Source organism: Falco naumanni, chromosome 5 (genome assembly GCF_017639655.2).
Source record: "Falco naumanni isolate bFalNau1 chromosome 5, bFalNau1.pat, whole genome shotgun sequence".
NCBI classification, from domain to species: domain Eukaryota; kingdom Metazoa; phylum Chordata; class Aves; order Falconiformes; family Falconidae; genus Falco; species Falco naumanni.
The window spans coordinates 3,465,752-3,485,622 of NC_054058.1; the positions used below are offsets into that span (position 1 = coordinate 3,465,752).

Here is a 19,871-nt window from a genome sequence, read left to right on the forward strand (position 1 = left end):
GGCCCCACTCCCTCTGATGTGTTGGTGTTGGCAGCTGAAAGACTATGTGGGGAACCATCTCGGGAGACTGCTGTGGCTGAAAACTAACTAAAAATTTTGTCAGAAAACAAAAGTTTTCAGATCACTGCAGAGCTGCGTGAAGACTAGTACTCGCTCATGGCAAGTGACAGGTATATGTGGCTGAGCTAAAAAGCTCAAGGTTCGGGTTCATAGAGGTTGCTTAGATTAGATTGGGTGTGTGTGTGAAATATTGGCTTATTTTTAACTAAACTTCTGAGAAATTTCTGTGAATTACAGATGTGGGCAGTGAACAGCCTTACAAGTGTTTAAAGATGTGTTGATTACTACTGTCTTGAGTGTTCTTTGCCTGAAGTCTTCATCTTCCTGTCGACCTGCAGCTGAAGTGAAACCTGGCCAGGGCCCCTGACACACTAGTGTGTGCTGTGGAATACATTGCAACGGTGAAGCAGTGAGGTTTGGTCTGAATCAGTCTTTCTTTCTTTTTTAAAATTCTTTTTCTTTTATGTAGATCAACCATTTCCAAAGAAAAAGGTCCCAAAACACAAAAGCCTCTGAGAAAATATTTGATCCCAGGCAGTAAACTCTGGCAATCTTGTCTCTGACTAGCACTTTGGAAAAATTGTCTGGCAAGTTGGTCTGTCCGTGTCAGGGATGCATCCTGCTGCTCTGGTGAAAGTAAACTGAAGGCAACTAAACTGAAAGCAATCAAAAAAGATTCCTGTTTCTTAGCTACAGTTTTCTAAGAACTTAACGGATGGGCTTTCTCCTCAGAGCTACAGGCTATAGCATGATTATTTTTTTTTCATTTCTCCCCTCTCCAGTAATAGCTTTTCCAGAACAAGACTGTGTAGCTGAGCCGGGGTGCTGTCTGTCTGATGATTTTTTTTTTTATATAGCCACTTGGCTCTGAGGGGACACCAGATGCTCAGATGTACGAGTAAACTGTCCACACCTTTGTGAGTTACTGTGCAGTAACTGAGTGGACTAACTCTGCCATTGCTTAGCATGCTGCAAAATTGTGGTAAAGTGTGCTAGTTTAGCTGCCCGTGAAAGAGGCTGAGCCAAATGTGTATTACCTTACATTAGCTTTGAGATAAGATGGTGTAATTTGCTGCAAGATGAATTACTGCTACTCTGCTGATGGACTCGTTACGCTGTGATGACTTGCTGATGTGTTTGAGCTGTAAAATCAAAGAGAAGTGGAAAATTTAGATAAGGAGGGTAGGATTAGGCATTAATTGAGAACAGAATGGTAGCTGGACAAAGAGAAGATGAATCGGACATGAAAGTCTGGGTTTAGAGGAGAAGCTCGGCTGCCTGAGCAAAGAAAAGAGTAGGAGAGTGGGGTGGTAGAGAACCAGTGTGCAAGGGGAGGGGAGAGAGACAGGGTGAGCAGCCAATAGAGCAGAACTGAAGTGGTCTGGACAAGAAAATGGGAGACCTAGATGAGCAGCTGAAAAAGTGGGGAAGGGTGTGGAAAGGCAGGACTGCGGGGGGGAGAAGGCAAAGAAGCTGAGTGAAACAGATGATGAGCCTCTCTGCTCTGGCTTCTCTCCGTCCTCCAAAACCTAAGAGGGAACTGAGTGTCCTGAATGTGACTTTTCCTCTGCAATCCACGAGGATCTGTGAAACCCCTGGCAAGATGTCATCCATCTGGTTTTAAGTTTAATTATGTAGATGGTCCTCTTCTGCTCTCTGTTAGCAGTTGTCAAATGACAGCACTGTTACGGTGCTGGGTGCCTGTGATGCTTCGTTGGGTGCATGTAATGCTTCATGGCAGGTTTTCTCTAGTTATTAAAAGAATCTAAGTTACAGCCAACAAAGTTACAGCATTAAAAGCACTATTGAGGCTTTGATGGCAGGAAATGCCAAAATTAATCCTTTTTAAAATTAGTAACCGTTAGCATGCCATTTCTCATGCTTGCCGCAGGATGTCACAATTTCTCCATGTACAGTCGAACCTGGGTGGCGCCAGTTCAGCTCTTACGTTAAATGTGAAATGATATTAAATCAGTTTGGCCCCTGGACCCATCCAAGGTAAACCCTGATTTCTATTCCCTGTCCTAACTACACATGGTTTACTAACTGCATAATAAACACCTCTTTCCAGATGTGCAATTCAGCAGCAGCAGCACAAGGCTGCAGTCAGTGTGGTCGCTAGGTTTTTAATCCAGAAGAAGGGAGCCTTCCTCCCAGCCCATCCGAAGAGATGGTAAAGGAGAGTGAGGAATAGAGGATGAGGAAGAAGATGTGGTCACTAATCTCAGCAGGAAGCAGAGGTAAGTCTCAAACAGATGTGAGAAGACACATGCTGGGAAATGTAACGTTTTGTGGATTGAGGCCTTGATTCTGTGCTGGCTTTTGGCTACAGTGAGGCATTATATCTGTTGTGGAATACCTCACTTGTGCCTTGTGACATCTTTTGTAAAAATGGCCTTGGAGTACTGATTGTGGTAAGTGGAGCTTCACCAAGGTGAAGTCTTTGGTTTCTTTGTGCTGTTTTTACTCTTCTAAGAGAGGCATCTTGAGATAACAACTACTGAAACAGAACAGATGCAAGTCTTTACAGGAGACCTGTTCTCTCTTGCTTTGCTTTCCTTAGTAGGACTACTGCTATATTTCCTGTACTAAAAGCAATCTACAGATGAGAATAGCCTAAAAAGTCAGTTTGAAGAAAGTGGCGTAGCAGTGCTTTGTGATCACAGTTAAAGGATTTGCTTCAAAGCCTGCTTGAAAGCCTACTATAATGGTTTTGATTAGCACTTAAAAAAAAAAGAGGGGGGGGGGGGAGGGGAGGCAGAAATAAGGACAGTTTCATCCCATGGTTCAGAGTCCAAACCCCCAAGTTGACAAATACTTCAGGCACACTCTGAAGGACATTCATATACCCGATTTCACTTGGCTTGGATGAGTTTTAGATGAGATTCTTAGTGAACAGGGATAACATACGGAGGATTTGCTGGGCTCAAGTCAGAAATATTGACTCACCTCAGTAGAAAAACGAGCTTGGATTGAACTCCTTAGGGAACTAGTGAATTCCTAGTGTTCTCATTCCTCCCATGCACTACTCCGAGGAATAAATGGCAATGCCAACATGTTAGCTTGTCAGTTCCAGTGTGTTAAGAGATTTCTTTTCAGAATTAAACCCAAGATTCCCTCTGTTCCTTGGTGCACCGATCAATGGTTGAATCAGCAAAGGAGATGCTACACCCTAGTCAGAGCACAGGAGGCAAGAGAACAACCAGAGGCACAATTTGCCGGGAATATTACATTGACTTAACAGGCAGGATTTCAATCCATATTTCTGGCTTAGAAATTGGAATGAGCTTGTACCTTCAAAGCAGTCCAACTCCTACTTGCTTCTGGAGACCTGGATGAGGAATGTGCTTATAGGTGGGTTGTGATCGGATTCCATATCTGCTGTTCTTGAGGGTTTGGCTCCAGCCATATCATCTGTTTATCTATTTAGAAAGTAGATAAAATAACAACAGTAGTTGCTGGTAGCTTCCTGTTGAGCGGGGGGGGGGAAGAGAGGGAACCCACTGACTGGGAGAAGGGAGTCCCAGTGCAGAGAGGGAGGGGAGGGAGGCAAGAGGCAGCTTGAGGAGGGACTGGAGATGTTCCAGGGGGTGGAAGGGGGTTCCAGCTACCACTGAGTTCTTACTCTGGTGATACCCATTTCTGTCAGGTCCGTGGTAAGCTGAGAGAGGACAGTCCTTTTGAAGAAAGGGCAGTCCTAAAAAACATTTGGAGCCTGTTAACAGTCTGGATGGGATGATGTGAATTGTTCTATTTTGTTTAGCCAAGCCTGAGGGAAGGCTCTGCTGAAGTACTGACCCCCCTAACACTTGGCTGGTGATGCCTGTTAGCCTGCAGGGATGCAGGGAGGGTGCTGTCCCCAGCAAGGACCATGCTGGCCTGGTCAACTGATGATGCTTCCCAGCTCTGCTCCCCGGCAGACTAAGCAGGGCACTGGCATGGCTAAGGGGGGGTGCGGAGTCCCTAAGAACATCAAAGGCTGTGGAGGGAAGGTTGTCTCCTTGAGCCAAGGGGATCCCTTTACCCAGAAGCTCAAGAGTTCAGCAGCTGGATTTTTACTGGCTGCTTGACAGATGGCTTGTACTAAAGCTCGCAGCAGCGCAGGGTAGCTTAACAGTTCAGCAGACAGGGAGACATGTAGTATATATTTATGTCATGTGGCAAAAACTATAAAAGGGAGTACCTTGCTGACCTCTGCAGCATTTCTGCTATTGTTTGCCAAGGTGCCTGGTCAAATCTGGCTTCCAACTAGTTGGAAAACTTTTCTAGGGAGTGAATGTTTGTGTTTGCCTGATCTGAAAGGAGCACCAAGGACTCTTGATTTTCTGTGGCCATTTCAGCAACAATTTTAATGGAAATTAAATAGCTGGACAGAAGTGCTATAGAGACTTGTTTCAGCTTGTTATTATAATACAGTATAACTCTTCCTTACATTACACTCTTATTTACTATTAAACAATTAGTGCAATATGATCTTAATCCTGTCTCTTAAACCTTTCCAAAAATACTTATTTATCATCCTTTAATTGCAATCCGCTGGACAGAGGTCAGCCGAGGGCTAGCAGACATCCAAGGGCCTGGGGGAGGCCTACCAAGAAAAGGGTGGGACAGCAGTGACAGGATGCGCAGGCCATGGGAAGAAAAAAAGCTAGAACTGGGTGGGGGCTGAACAGAGCCCTTTCAAGGCCTGGGAAAGGATGCCTCAGTATCACTTCCCTCATGTAAGAAAACAAAGCTCTGCTCTCTTCAGTCTTGAAAGTTCCCCTATCTTTCCTCTCTGTCATTGTCTGCACTCACATAGCCCTTCCCCACATCACTTCCCAGCACAGTATGGGATCTAGTACATATCACTGGTGTCTTGACGTATCAGCTGTGAGAGGATACTCAGCATCTAACACGTCAGTCTGGAAACATCCCCTTTTTGATCCTGAGTAAGTCTTTGGGTGGACCCCTAGGAGAATCTGACCTGGAAGAATCCATTCTGGGTTTTAAATAAGGGACTTGAGTAGTTGAAGTTACTGATGTGCCAGTCCAGACAGGATGCGTTGAGTAAAATTTAAGTGTTTGTTACACAGAGTAAGTACCAGCCCAAGACACCCAGTACCTAGAGAAAATACTGCACAGCGTACTGTACAGCATATTGAAAACCAGGGCAAAATAGTCAGGGTATGGGCTTGAGCTGAAGGTTTAGATGAAATTTTCAGCCGTATAGATGACTTGTGTTCCCATGTCACTTGTTCAAAAATATTTGTACTCCAGCTACATAATGTATTTAGGAATTTTTCAGTGTAAACAGGCTCTCTTGAGAATCCTTCCACCTGCATATGGAGATGCCCTAATGCTTCTTAAAATCTGACTCTTAAGCACTTGATAATCCAAGTGCAATTGATTTTTGGTGGGAATAAGGATTCTAAGGATCCCCTTGACAAAGTGCCAATAATGCTTATTAGACTTACTTAGAAATTATTCTCCTGGATCAATAAGAAGAAAACAAGTGGAAATTAATTAGTTGTTCGGAGTAGCAACCTAGCTTGACCACTGATGTGAAAGCAATAGTTTAAAGAGTGCTGAGTTTTCTACGCTGTTTTGTAACTTTTCCAGTAACAGCTGTGGAGGTTCTAAACAGATTCAGAAGGTACATAATGTTGCAGGCTTTTTACAAGCAGCTTGCAGCAATGTACAGCATATGTCTTGATGCAGTATTTCAAAGGAGTGAGATGCTGGGATGTGAGTACATAGAAGTATGCAGCTGCAATCAGTGACATCTCAAAAATGGAATGACTCCTGTGTCTGTAAATACTAATGATTCCTTCCAGTTAGCTCCCGCAGTTTGTTGTGAATGTTAAAATTATTTTTTTAGTGGAGCTTCACATTTCATAAAACATGATCAAGAGAGACTTGAATAGATTCAAAAAAGCAGATTTGCTACTGACACAGACATCAAAATGGCATGCCACCAAGCAGAATAAAATTGTTAATAGCAGCAACACTTAGAGGAAAATAGGAACACGTACTGGAATGTGGGCAGTGGAAAGGAAGTAAGTGGTCTTACTGTATTGCTGCTTCTCAGTTGACTGACAGCTTAACACTATTCATCAGAGTTGCAGAAACACAGCCAGGTTTGCAGCAGAACTGATCAAGGTTAGAAGTTTGTATTACAGAGCAGAACTACAGGGAGGCATTTTTCTGCAATACACAAGCAAGTGAACTTGGGTTCTGAATGAAATGCGTAAGCACAGACATCAGGCAGGATTTGATTTTTGTGGGGTGACTAACTGGAGATCATCCATGCATGGGTGTGGTGCAACATATTAACAGTGGCTCAGCTGCCTGATTGCTTGGGGTCACATTCTGATCAGTTCTAACAATTCATATGCCAGTTATGCAGAAATTTGAAGCCTTACTCTTTCAAGTCATGAGAAATGAGAATGGAAGAGGTTTCCTGTTTGGAAAGAACTATATAGGCAGCTGTCTTGGTTAACTCTGCAGTGGAGGGGAAAAAAATGCCTGAGGATAGCAAAACTTCTCCCTGAGTGACTAGTGTGTATCTTCTTCATACCTAAACACTTTTAAACCTGGGCTATTTTTTTCTTATTTTTAACTGAAAACAGAGAGTCTCACTGCAATGAAGGGCAGATCTTTGGAGATACATGCTGTTTGGAAGATTAGTGATGTTATTTTCCAAACACAGGTTAGGATTTTCTGAGTTACTAAGCATAGAGACTGTCAGACAATACACACTTGCCTTCAGGCGTAGCACATGCAGCCATTTCAGTGCAAACACCTGGCCTGGCCTTCCCACCAGTCTACGCAGTGGGATCTATTTCAGAATGCTTGGATTTTCATGGGTGTACCCCTCCACAAAAGGGAGCAGCTGATCAGTCATCCCAGCAAGCACTGAAGTAAGCCTGACCAGGCTTGAAATGTGCATCCAGCATCAGCTGCATCGCGGAAAAGCTGCCGCATGTCCCAAGGCTCAGTTGTTCTTGCCTCCAACGCACGGGGAACAGGCAGGTTGCTCTGTGGCACGATACAAAATGCCATCTTCCTTCTTTTGCCATGTTATCAGGGAGACTGCATCCTGAATTTGCTGATCTGGCTTTTCCAGTGTTGCATGCATGGCTAATTGATTATCTTTACTAATACGTTTGGATATGCTGTCAGTGGGCAGTGAAAAGAAACAGCATAACGTGAAAGTGATGATAATCTTAGCACAAACTGGGGAAAGATGTGCAGGAAAAAAGTGAGAAATACATTTAGATCCTTTAAGTTTATACCAAAAGCAAGCACTGATGCCTTCTACCGCCACCCCTCCCCACCCCCACCCCCAAGCATCCAGATTTCACTGGAAAAGTCATTTATCGCTGGAAACTGTCTCGACTGTACTATAAAAACACTGATTTCTTAGCAAAAGCAAGCAGTGGTGGCAATTCTTGAAATTAGTTTTGCTGCACATTTTGATTGGGACGAGTTTCTGCTCTGCCTGTTGTTGTAGGAGGGCTGTTATCCTAATTTTCTGTGCAGGGCTAGGCCACAGAGTCCTTGTCCCAGTGTGAGACCCCAGAATTTCAGGGATGCTGTGGCAGAGTCCTGCAATGTCAAAGGCAATTGCTCTGGTTCTAAAGTGGAAAGTGACTGCAATCTTGCAAACTGCCTTCCACCTCCAGCCTCTGACGATTTGTCCGAATTTCTGGCAAGAGGTGATCTGTTGCAGTACTAGTTTGTTGGGCATTCAAAGAGACACAAAGGCCTTAAAAGTAATCTTGATTCTATGCTTGTTTCGTTAAGGGCTTGCTTGCCAGTATGGAAGAAGACTCTCTCCATACAGCCTTCTGTGGTCATCTCCCAGGAGGGGATGGTTCGGTCCTGTGGTACAGCATCCCTGCATACGGAATTCTTGCTGTAGTTCTGAAACACGGGTATTTCCCTCTTCAGCCTGGGAAGGGACTGGTGCATCACATCTTGAGGTGATTTTAGCCCGGTAAGCCGCTTGCCTTCAAGATGGAGTTTGAAGCTTAGAGGGAATGTAATTAATCACCTTAGAGTCTCTTCCATCGTACTAGACCGGAGCAAAGGTCCTTTTATCCCAGCATTCATTCTCTCAGGTCACACTGCTGACCTGATAGTATTTGCTAATTGCAGGTCTGCAACTCTGATAAAAAAAGTAACTATCCTGTACTTGGGCAGTTAATATAACAGGCAGCAGGGCCCGCACAAGTTGTCTTGCTCAGAGGTTTGAAGTCCTTCTTTTTCCTGTGTGCATCTAAGCATTGCCCAGAAACACAGACAAAACCAGCATATGGTTGACTGGGCTCCCAGACAGTGGCTGTCTCGTTTATACTAAGTTAAAGACAAAAATGTTTCTCTAGACCAATATTAAACAGGTTTCTTTTTTCAAGATGGTGAAGGGTTAGTGGTTTCCATAATAGGCATTATGTGGAAAAATATCAAAATATCTTCAGCTCTGTTTCACCACACAGATTTTCCACAGCTAAATTTACCTTCTGTATTGTATAGCTGAAGTGTGAGAATCTGGAAAACCCCGGACTACCCTAGACTGCTACTTCCAACCGACAATTGGTAGGGGCTTACCCTACCTAACAGTAGCAATGAATGTAAATGTATTTTTGAGGTTCCTTGAAAAGTCTGTGTATTTGATCTCTTTAACAGACAAGTACTTCTTTCTTTTGGACAACCATTCTTTTAGTGGGCTGAAACTGAAGATAGAAGGAGCCAACAGCAATGACTGCAGTGCTACTGTGATGTTTACACATCATGAGTCACTGTTCCATATTCTTTAATTCTGATAAAAGGCTGTACAGGGAAAATAATTCGGAACCTCATGGCAACTGGGCAGTCTCCCTCTGTTTCACCCATCGCTCTTCTAAATGCACAGCTGTAAATGTCCAGTCCTGTCTGTAGTCCTTGTACCCTCACGTGTGGCACCAGGCTGCCAAGTGACACCCTAGATGGAGGGAGCATCTTTTTTCATTATCCCTTTCAGAGACCCTGAGATTTTTACTAAATTTCCTTTCCTGGGTACTGGATCTGACAACTTTCCAGCAGTCTCAGCTCAGCAGCCTGCCTTTAGCTATTCCTCTTTGACTGGTAGATGAATCTGTTCATCCTGACACATACTCTTTAATATAATTCTTCTGCCACTGTCAGCAGGCAGAGGACGAATGGAAAACAAAAAGCACCAAGTTAATAATCAATCCTTAAGTACAATGTAATGTCAGAAGAGAAAAAGGTGTGATCTCCCCTCCGTGCTGTACTCCAGATTGGTGCAATCAGCATGAATGTTAATTGTGCTTCAATGGCAATTCCATTCCTTCTCCTCACTCCCAGACCCTGCCCCTTCATCCCACCAAGAAGTGATTCCTTCTTCCAGGGTGATTCTGTTACAAACAGGCAGCACGGCCAAAATAGCAGCACTCCTTAATCTGTTTGGAAAGCTGCTAGAGTTCAAATGGGGTGCTGCTCGCAGAGATGCTTAGTCTCCACAGGCTGTACCTTTGTGCAGACCCTTTTGAAGTCTTCTCCCAAGATGACTAAATTTTAACCTCCCTCTGCCCTTGGTATTCTGTAACTCCAGCAAGAGTATAATATGTTTGTTGTTTGGTCTTTTCCAGGTTTCTACAGGCCAAATTAACCTCATTCAAACTTTTTTTTTTTTTTTTTTTTTAATAAATGTTGTTGTTAAATAGAATATACTGTTCACTTGCAGACTTGGGAAATCCCCTTTGAGGTCTTTTACTGCAGGCTTTGCCTCGGTTTATGTCGCCATCACCAGCTCTGTTTAGGCCTTTGGATAGTGGCCAGCAGATAAAGCTTTAGGAAGAGAAGACAAAGCTAGTTAATTTGAAAGGAAAACATGCTTAGTATGTTAAAAACCCCAGCTATTAACAAGGCACTGCTTTGGAGAGCTGAGGCATGCTTTTGATAGGCATTTCAATCTCAGCTCCGTCTGGTGGCATGCTTGTGTGGATTTGGGAGAAGCATATTTTGGTCACCATATGCAACCTGTACATCTTCCAGTTCCTCACACGTTGCTGCAAGGCCTCACAGTGCGTGTGTGCTGAACCAGGAGGCTGTGTGCGCGTAGGTCAGTCTGAACAACCTCCTCAGCCAAACGGGGCAGCTGGGGACAGGCTACTGAGCTGAGATTCATGGCTAAGTAAGGAGGTGGCTGGTTGGGTGAGTGAGTGTTCTGTGATGCCATTTCAGAGTTAGGGTGGCAATGCATGGGCAATGTCCTTCGGAGCCTGCATTTCAAGGAGTTGTATTGTCAGGGTGCCACAGATGTACCCTGATGGTGAAAGCAGGAGAGCCTCATCTACTTGTGCAATGAAAATGTGGAGCTTTGAACTTCTGGAAAAGAGCTAGGTTCTACTTCTTGTCTCTCTTTGTGAGAATGAGTGGATCAAAAAAGAATCCTCGCCTATCATTTACTCATTCAGGTAGCGCAAGTCAGTGGTGTTGGCATTCACCTTGATGATCCAGAGAAACAGAAGAACAAAATCTCTCAACAGAGAACGATCTCACTTCTGGCTTGCCGATTGGAAAGATAAATACTGAAAATAATGAAATAGTTCTCTCTGTCTTGCCCAGGGCTCTTGAAAACAGAATCATGTGATATTTCATGCCTTGTATAGGGCAGGACCCTTTTCAATCTTTTACCTGACTGGAGCGTTCAGATCCCCAGCAGATATTTTGAGCTCCAAAGTTTTGCTGAGGCTGAGAGCATGTAACATACGTTATAGGAGCTGCTGATATTTACTCTCCATCACAGACCAAAATAAATACCTCTGTGATTGACAGCTATGGGAAATATGCCCCCAATGCAAAAAGTGCATCCTAAAAGTCAGAAATTAATTAGATGCCTAAAATGCAGGCTTTCTGTCCCTCCAAATGTTCTTGTCAGGGTTCCTACAGTTTCGGATCTCCTTAGCACCTGATGTAAGCTGCCACTCTTGCTACACCCCGTTAAAAGACACAGCAGCCGCATCCCAGTGGGTATATTCTTTTCCCCTTCCAAGTTCTCAGCGGTGTCACATCCACTGATGTGTGGCCCTTCGCACGTTACCTGTGCGGGGCATCCCTTTGCTCTGCAACGTGCCTGCCAGTCTATACGTGTGTATACCTGCCAGTCCATGTACGTGTGCGTGTGTGTAACCCTGTCATCATCGGGGCTGGCTGCAGGCGCAAGCGTAGCACGCAGCTGCCTGACAGACTGTGGCAAATTCAGCCAAGCCGTTTTGTATGTGGCAGAGCCCTGGGGGGCAAGAGCGGCCGCTGATGCCTGGTTTGGGGCGGACTACAAAGGAAAGCAATCCGTGTTTTCTCCCTCGCTGCCCGTGGCAGGGCCGGCCTGGCTGGCCCCCAGCCATGGAACGGCAGCATTTTGCGTCGCCAGCGGCGCTACCTGCAGCCCCTGCATCGCCGTGTGCTCTTCACTCCCACAGATCTCCAGTTTTCTGTGCGCGACTGCGACAAAGCGCTGCCCGCTTTCCCCACCGCCTGAGTCGGAAAACACGAGCTTTAGGTAGCAGGCTGCGGCTTCCTCACGCTGGAGCGGGGCAGCGGCAGCACTGACGCCCTCTCCGCCAGCTGCCGCGCTTGCTAAGGCCGCGGCGGGTGCCCGCAGCTGCTGACGCCCCTTCCCACCCTGCCGCCCCCTTCCCTGCGCCGTCTGCCTCGCCAAGGGCCGCCCGCTCCCGCGGGCCGCTGGCCACGGACGGGCGCCGCGGCCGCGCCGCCTCAGGCCGGGCGAGGGCCGGCCCTGGCGGGCGCGGGCAGGGCGGGAGCGCGGCGAACTACACCCCCCAGCGTGCCGCGGGCCAGGAAGGGGCCGGCGGGGCCGCCCCGCGCCCCCGGAGCCCGGCAGCGCCGAGGCGGAGCAGCGCGGCGGTGTCTCTCCGGCGCGGCGCCCGGCGGGCGGGTACCGGCGCGTAAGGGCGGGCGGGGGCTGGCTCGGGCTGCGAGGGGGGCAGCGCTAACGGCCGCCTCCGCCCGGTTCTTCCCTCACCCGCAGGCTGCGCCACTGCCGGGGGAAGCGCCCGCCATGTCGACGGTCGCCGCCGCCAGCTGCGACGCGAAGGGAGCGGGGGAGGCGCGGGAGGAGAAGAAGCCGCTGAAGCCCTGCTGCGCCTGCCCCGAGACCAAGAAGGCGCGGGACGCCTGGTGAGGGCCCCGGCGGGCGGGTCCGCCTCGGGGGTGGCCTCGGGCGGCCCCGGGCTCCTGGGGCGGCGGCGGCGGCGCCCCCCCGCGCGGGCTCGCCCCGGCCCGGCCCGGGCTGCTGAGGCCTTTGCACGGCGCTCCTCGGCCGGCCGTGCGTGCGGCCTGCCCCGCCGGGGCTGCTGTGCTGCCGTGCCCTGCCCTTGCCCCGCCGGGGCTGCTGCCCCTGCCCCACCTGGTGCCGTTTTCTAGGAGTTTCAGTGCCTGCCAGGTGCTGAGGTTTTTGGTTGTTTGTTTGTTTTGGGGTTTTTTTGAGGTGATTTTAGGAGCTCTCCCCAACCCGGTGGAGGGTGCTGGAGCATCCAGGAGAGGAGCGAGAGTGTGGAGGAGAAAGAGGATAAACTGGAAATGAAGTGATTAATATTTGTAGCCCTAGTTTAAAACAGGTTTCAGAGATTAGCTGTTAATGCTGCTTGCAAATCTTCACAATGTTGACTGACTTGAAGCAGCAAGTAGCAGCAGGTAGTAACATGTTTAGTGCTTAATTGGTTATCAGTGCTGTTCTCTTAAATAAAATACTTTGGGGTTTCGGTCACAGAGGATGACGTTTCTCAGATTTGACGATGCATATAGCAGCATTTGTAAGTACAGGCTTAGTCACGATCATAGGACCTATGGAATGTCGTGAAACACGCCCTCCTTTGTCTAAGAGTAAATCTTTAAAGCTTAAAGAAACTATTTTGGTGCCCCAATTTTTTTATTATTTTTTTTTTTTTACCTGACAGGTGTAACAGGTGTCATTCGGTAGGTGACATAATACTGGAAACTGTATTTTTGCTAAAGTTGGGGGGTGTGTGTCTATTTCCATGGTAGTGAAGGTGAGTCCAGGGCCCCCTCAGCAAAGGGTGGTAGGATGCAAGGCCCTGCCCAGATGGAGTTGCCCTGGGCAGCCAGCAGACCTGTCCATACTTACTGTAATAAAACTTAAATGATTAGCAAAATAAAATATTTCAGTTATTCACAGTCTGGTAGCTTCTTCCTCTGGCACCCAGGGCCATAATGTGGCAGATGAGGGCTGACGGCAGCGGTGGAATCCCCGCCTCTGGGGGAAGCGCTCTGCCAGTCGGTTGGAGAGCAGTGCGCTCTGCTTTTGCGGTATGCACGATACACCAACGGTGGTAGGGCCTTACAGCTGTTTGAATGTGTGTATTAGACACTTGGATGGGTGAGTGACACCCAAAGTTACCATGTGTGATAAATACGTATTTTTTTAAGAGTAGCTGGACAGAGTTTTTTTGCTGCGGGTTCCCTAAATACCAACTGAAGCCGGACTAAAACGTCATTTACTGGTTGTCCTGTTCTGTAATGGTCACTTACTGGAGAAATTTCGTTGTTTCAGTACTGAATGATTTGAAACAGGTTGCTGACAAGATCAGCATAGTTGATGAAGTGATGCAAGAGCCTCCTGTTGTATAACAAATCCCAGTCTAGACTTTCCCAGAATAGACACTGGCCTGTTAATAGGAAATTGTTATGCGTTTCATCAGAGTTTTAGTGCACAGCTCCAGACTTGGGCAACTTTTTGAGATAGTGTTATACTTCCCAAATAAGTACTACCCTGGACAGGATAGGCAAAAAGATCTCTGGAGCCTAACAGGGATTTTTGATTGTTCCCAGCAGCTTATCAGTTCGGTGGCTTTGACTAATAGTAAGCAAACGTTTTGCTGTTGAGCCTTGGAAATTTTTTTTTGTTTGTTTTGCAGCATCATTGAGAAGGGGGAAGAAAATTGTAGGCACCTAATTGAAGCTCACAAAGAGTGCATGAGAGCTCTGGGCTTCAAGATATGAGTGAGATGAGCAGGACTGTGAATGTGGTGAGTATAGCCTTCGGAACCTCTGCCTCTGAAGTGCCCTGGCGTCTCAGCTGGTGCCACTGGAAGGCCCAGAGTACTGTTCATGATGGCAAAAGTGTCTTCCTTAAGGAAGGCAAAGTAATCCTCACTGATGCTGGAGTAAGTACTGCTGTCCTCGTGAAGGTGATGAAGCCTTCTGGCAGCGTACAGCCTTTGTGAGCCGCTCTCCAGCAGCAGAGTATGGTTCTGCCTCTTGTCTTCTAATACGGCTGAACTTCATCTTAGATTTCTGATGCTAGGGGGGTGTGGGGTGTGGGTTTTGTGGGTTTGTTGCTAGGGGGGTTTTGTTGATTATTGAACTGTCCCTCAATATCCAGTGGAAATCCATGTGTTTGAAGCTTTCCTCTCTGTTCTAGATGATGTCTGTGGTGTGGCTGTGTTCTGGCAAGCTGTGAAATAAATTACTCCTGCAAGTTACGTCAAAGAACAAATATAAACAAAGAATCTATGAAGAGACTAATGACAGACTGTGCGTCATGTCTGTGGCTTTTCCACTATTAGCTCTTGAGCACTGCTGTAGAAAATACATTTTTTTCCTCGTAATAAAAGTCTGAAAATGGCTAGTGTTCCTGACTTCCATTTCTTCTAAGTAAAGAAATGACAGTGCCCTCCTCGTTGCAAACGGTGTGCTGTGGGAATGGAGAGAATGAGAAAAGCCTGCTTACTTATCGGCGTGAGAATACTGATTCCTCTGGTGGCGTGGTTAAACAGATGGGCCTTCGGTGGGTTTTCCTGCTGATGCAAGTTGAGAATTGGTGCTAGTAACTCTGCCCTGTTACTGCTTTCACAAAGTTATGCTGAAGCTTGTAGTGCCGTTTCTGACGGTAGGTATAACTGTATTTGTACGAAGATGAGCACAGCCTTACAAAATACACTTTATTCTTAGAGCTGAAACTGGATTTGTTAGAATTCTTCCAACTTTTTTTGATTAGCTTTACCCTAGGATTCATGCTTCATTAAGTACTGTCCATATCAAATTCAAATTCTTGAGCCAGTAGTTCTTCAAGGGAAAGGGAGCAGAGGACAGCATGTATGTATCACGTCACTTCCCTGAGAGAAAAACTTCTTTTATGCCCAGTTTTTGTTGGGTTGGTCTTGTGCTAGGTGGGCATGGACTTTTGTTTTCTGGTTTTTTTATCTCATCTGTGTGACATGACAGCAGGAAGGTGGTTGTGGTCTTTGATTGCTTCTTACAATCTAGAGTAAAAAAAGTGCAGTTGGTAGCTTGTTACATGTGTGGGACTTCTTTTGGTTTCATAATATGTCATTGTGCAACCCTAACATTCTTCTGTTGGTGAGCTGACTTTGCTTAGGGTGGCATCACTGATTGCTTCCTCGCCTGCTGAGCTTTCAGAAATTGAGGATACAAAATCTGTGCTTTGTCTTGATTCTCCTCTTGGCTTCGATCCTGTTGGTGGGATGGGTGCAGTCATGATTCCTCTGCCTGCTGGGCCCTGCAAATTCCCAGCTAGCAATGAACAGGCTGCAAATTTCGGTACGTGACACTTGGTGCTGCCTCTGCTGAGACTCACAGGTTGTGCGAGGGAAGTTTGGACTCTGCTTCTGGCTACGTTTCGTGAAGGTTCAGGAGCTGGAGGAAATGTGCTCTGCTTGCAAGGGACAAGCTAGGTTGTTAAGTCATCACTGCGCTGCTTGTCCACTCCTGTCTCGAGGCAAGAATTGTGCCCATGTTGGCTTCCAGCCTAAGAGAAGGGACGCGGGTGTAGCTCTGGCAAAGAGTCCTCAAAGCCGCCTGTGGCACTGCAGCTGGCTGGGGAGCAGGACCTGGTGCTCCTCTTGGTGTTCGCTGTCTTGAGGTAGGAACTTGCATGAGTCATTTATTGCTGAATTGATGCATGTCAGAGCTTGAACTGAAGGTGGCTACCAGCTTTGTGGCAGCACATCCAGCCTGGGTAAGCTGTGAAAATGCTGCCAGACTAATGATCAGGGCAGGGGTTGGCAGTGGTCGAGTGAGAATGGAGTGCTGTTTAAATCAGATTAAGAAAATTAAAAACAGGTCCCTGTACAATTTCACACAAATTCTATCAGCTTAAGACATGGGACTTTTGGCCTTTTACTTGAAAGTGAAAGCACGGTAGATAATTTGGAAAGTTTTTGGAAGAAAGATGATGAGTGGGATGCTGTGATACCGGTGTGCAACAGGTACTGAACAGCTCCATCCTTGAAACAACAGAAAAACCTTGTTGTCAAATCCCGTGTCTTGCTGGGTGGCTTCATTTGTTACCGCAGGGCTCCTGTGGGGCGAATTCAAGCCTTGACTCGGGGAGTGGGAGTTACTGACACTGTGTTACTACTCACAGATGAAACTGGTGACAGATGCTGCTCTGCACAGTGTGTCGGTGTACCTGCAAGGGTGTGAAACGCGACAGCAGCAGGAAACTTGACTGAACTATGCAGCAGGACAACTAAATAGAGTATGTGCTGCCTTTGTCCCTCTGTGATTTTCCATGAGCTTGTCCGGAGCAGGCTTAGACCTTTCCCAACAGTTGTAAATAGAATGCGATTTGAAACTACAGGTGGATATTTTGGAGTCACAGGGTTTATTAGTGTGGAAGTAACCATTTTGCAGACTGGTGACAGTGATGCACTATATAATAAATCAAAAAGGAGATGTCTGATTATGCCCTCCCTGGCTTTCAGCCACTAAGGTCTTAGTGTCCTTGGCACAGACGATTGGACTAGTTTTCAGCTTACGGGATCAGTAGTGAACCTGTAGACTTCCTGAGGATGGGCAAAATAGCCAGTCCTTGAGCTGCTGTGAGATTTGGAGCCGATAATCTCTCAGTGCCGTGCTGCTCTCAAGGACAGAGGATTTATTTGCCAAACATAGTGCAGGTTGCACCTGGATTGCATCATTGTGTGGGGCTAAATATTAAGTGTTACTGGATGAATTCGTTGTAAGTAGGGAAATCAGTGGAGTACCTGTTTACACACTGCCAGTTCCAGTGCTGAAAAGCTTGACGTGTCTGTTTTTCTTCTTCACGGACTCCTTTTCTTGTAATGCCTACATGCCTTCTTCCAGGGAAGAACTTTAATGTTGCTCATGTGTTTTCTCTGCACTTGCTCTCTTGATTCCAAATTGTTTTGGGCCTCGGTGTCTCCCTTTTAATGCTTGTGTGGCTTTCCCCTTGAATCACTATTGGCTTTTGAACACTTGCTGAACCCTAGCATCCCTGAACGGAAGGCATGTATTCTAATTCAAGGCAAGGCATGAAAATAAAATTTCTCTCTGGAAAATTAGAAGCTTTTCTTACTGGGTAGAAAACTGAAAATTCTGTGAAAACAGTCTGTATGGATGTGGTACTCTCAAGGGAGAAAGAAAGATTTGAGCCTTGGTGGTTCAAACACTTTACAAATCTCCCTTTAAAAAAACCTGAATTAACCTCTAGCATGTGCCCAGGCATCTGCCGTTCAAAAGGCTCTATCATTCTCTCTGCAGTGTCACGTTCAGCCCCAGCAGACAAGTCGCAGTTTCTAGTGAGAGTTTTGCTCTGTTACTGCTGTGGGTTTAAAGCTTCCTGGCTGCCGTCCGCGGGAAGTCACACCGGGCTGTCCTCGCCCGTGGCGCTGGTCCCAGTGCACGGTCCTGGGGCTACTGCAACGCCACTGCCAGTGTCCTGGAAGATGCTAGAGGAACTACCTTCTTTGTCTTAATGAATTATTAACATTGTGTTCTGGAGTACTTTCTAGCTTAGGAATTTACTTAACTGAGGAGTGAAATCAGTAACTTTTATTTTCCCTGCTTTCTTTGGTGTTGGTGCAAAAGTTTTTTGGTAGTATGGACTGGTGGGAGGAATTGCAATGTTGCTCCTCAGAATGCTTCCTCTAATGCAGTTGTATGTTGCTGTTCACAGCAGCTCAGTTTTGTCTCTCAGATCTTACGCAAAGTATCTTTTCTTGTAAGCATTCCCAACCCTGATGTCCCATCTCCCCATTATGTCAAATGTCAGCCTGGTGAGAGGGCCCCTTGTAATACTGATTATTCGTGGAGACCTGAAGGTAGACAAGTTGTTGGGATCATCTAGCGAGAACATGGCAACCATGTGAAAAACAGAACTTGGCTCCCAAGATTTTTATTGGAGTGCTTTGGCTATAAGATCATCTTTCCCTCTTTGCAGAGGAGGCGAAGAGAAATGAAGTCCTTCATTCCCCCATACTTCTTGCAGCTGAGCCTTGCTCTGCTTCAGCCAGTAGGATTTATTTCTTCACTTAAATAAGGGACCACTGGAGACATGGTTCCCTGTTTCACTTCGCAATGGAAAGCATCTTTCTGAGTGGATTGTACTTATCCCTTGTGCAAAGCTTAGTTTGTCTGCTTTCCTTCCCACATGGCAGCCCGTCCAGATGGCATGGCTGCCCTCAGGAGTCGTACCGCCCCGTGTTGCACGTGGACTTGTTGTAGAGATAGATTGTACTGCCTGAGACCATGAATTCTTTAAGGTTGCCATCAAGTGTTGCTTCAGCCTCGCCCAGCAGACAGTGTTATTCCAGAGCACTGTGAGTAGAAGCGGCGACCCGTGTGTCTTTAAGCGAATGGTGCCAGTGGGAATGGCATGTTAGGCAGGGCAGCTGCGAGCTGGGCCTGAAACACGACCACCCCTGAAACCCTATCTCTACTCCACTGACCCATGCAGGCTGACCTCATACTGTTGACTGACCGTGCGGGTTGCGTCAATGCCTGAAATGTAACTGCTTCCTGGCAGCGGGGCAGATCCTGCCTGGATGACTGATAACGTGTTACTCGAAGCAAGGGAGAAATTGCCTTTATGCGCCTTTTCTGTAGCTGGCCACGGAGGACTGAACTCGGCGGGTGCCTCTCGTGCCTGTGCCCTGGGTTACACAAGGGAAAAGTGTTTGCTTTCCTCTTTGCGCTAAATGAATGGCCGGGGGGGTCCAAATAGCTATGAACAATAAAAAGGTGAGATAGTGTTTCCGAAGGATGCTTCCCAACGGAGCCTGTTATCTGTGAGGTGGGAGAATCCTACTAGGATTTCCCCACAAAACACACTTCCAAGTGTTACGTTGCCAAAGTTTTAGGCAGGATAGGCTCTTCGTGATAGATGCAGCTGGGTCCCAACGGCTCCTTTACTCTAGCTCTGTCCCTTGCAATCGCAACTGCCCATGCAGAGCTTTACGTCGTGCCCCTTGGTCTACAACACCCCACGAGATGGAGCTCCCTGGAGCAAGGGGAGGCTGTGCTGCAGCGCCTGGATGGAAAGCTTTTCTCGAGAACCGGCCTCTCTTCTTTAGCTAAGTCCCTGCCACCGCTACGAGCCACAGCAGGAGACGGGGGTGACCTTTTCCCTTTTTTGTGCTGGGTGAAAGTCACCCTCTCGCAGGAGCGTGGAGCCCCGCGGCTGGCTGGAGCTCACCGCGATAAGCTGGTTGTTTTCCCCTCTGCTTCCCCTCCTCGCGCTGCACTGGGCTTATCTGGGCGCCTGAGTTATGTTAAGTATCGGGTGCGTGCTTGCTCTCTGTTCTCCTCGCTGCTTTTGCTCCTTGGATTTCAATTCCAAACATGGTTATCCATTTGGGGTCTCTCTCCTTTGCGCTGCCAAGTGATACACATTCCACGCTCCACACCAGCTCCCTCCGCTGCTCTCTCACGGTCGCTATTTCCATTTGCCGGAGGGCAGCGAGAGAGGCAGTGCAACGAGATCTCTGTCCTGGCTGCAAGTTTTCCAGCTAATGGCCTCTCCT

General features: G+C 47.0%; 1 protein-coding gene across 1 annotated transcript; it reads left to right on the forward strand.

Moving 5' to 3' along the window:
* The first annotated feature begins 12,011 nt into the window (after nucleotides 1-12,011).
* LOC121089047 (cytochrome c oxidase copper chaperone) lies at nucleotides 12,012-14,710 on the forward strand. Its single transcript, XM_040595807.1, has 3 exons — nucleotides 12,012-12,243; nucleotides 14,001-14,111; nucleotides 14,507-14,710. Exons 1-2 carry the CDS (start codon nucleotides 12,125-12,127, stop codon nucleotides 14,083-14,085), a joined length of 204 nt encoding a protein of 67 aa, XP_040451741.1. The 5' UTR covers nucleotides 12,012-12,124; the 3' UTR covers nucleotides 14,086-14,111; nucleotides 14,507-14,710.
* The last annotated feature ends 5,161 nt before the right edge of the window (nucleotides 14,711-19,871 follow it).

Coding starts and splice junctions, on each gene's coding strand:
- LOC121089047 (XM_040595807.1), top strand. CDS start 12,125: ATGTCGACGGTCGCCGCCGCCAGCTGCGACGCGAAGGGAGCGGGGGAG. Junction 12,244..14,000: donor AAGAAGGCGCGGGACGCCTG/GTGAGGGCCCCG, acceptor TTTGTTTTGCAG/CATCATTGAGAAGGGGGAAG.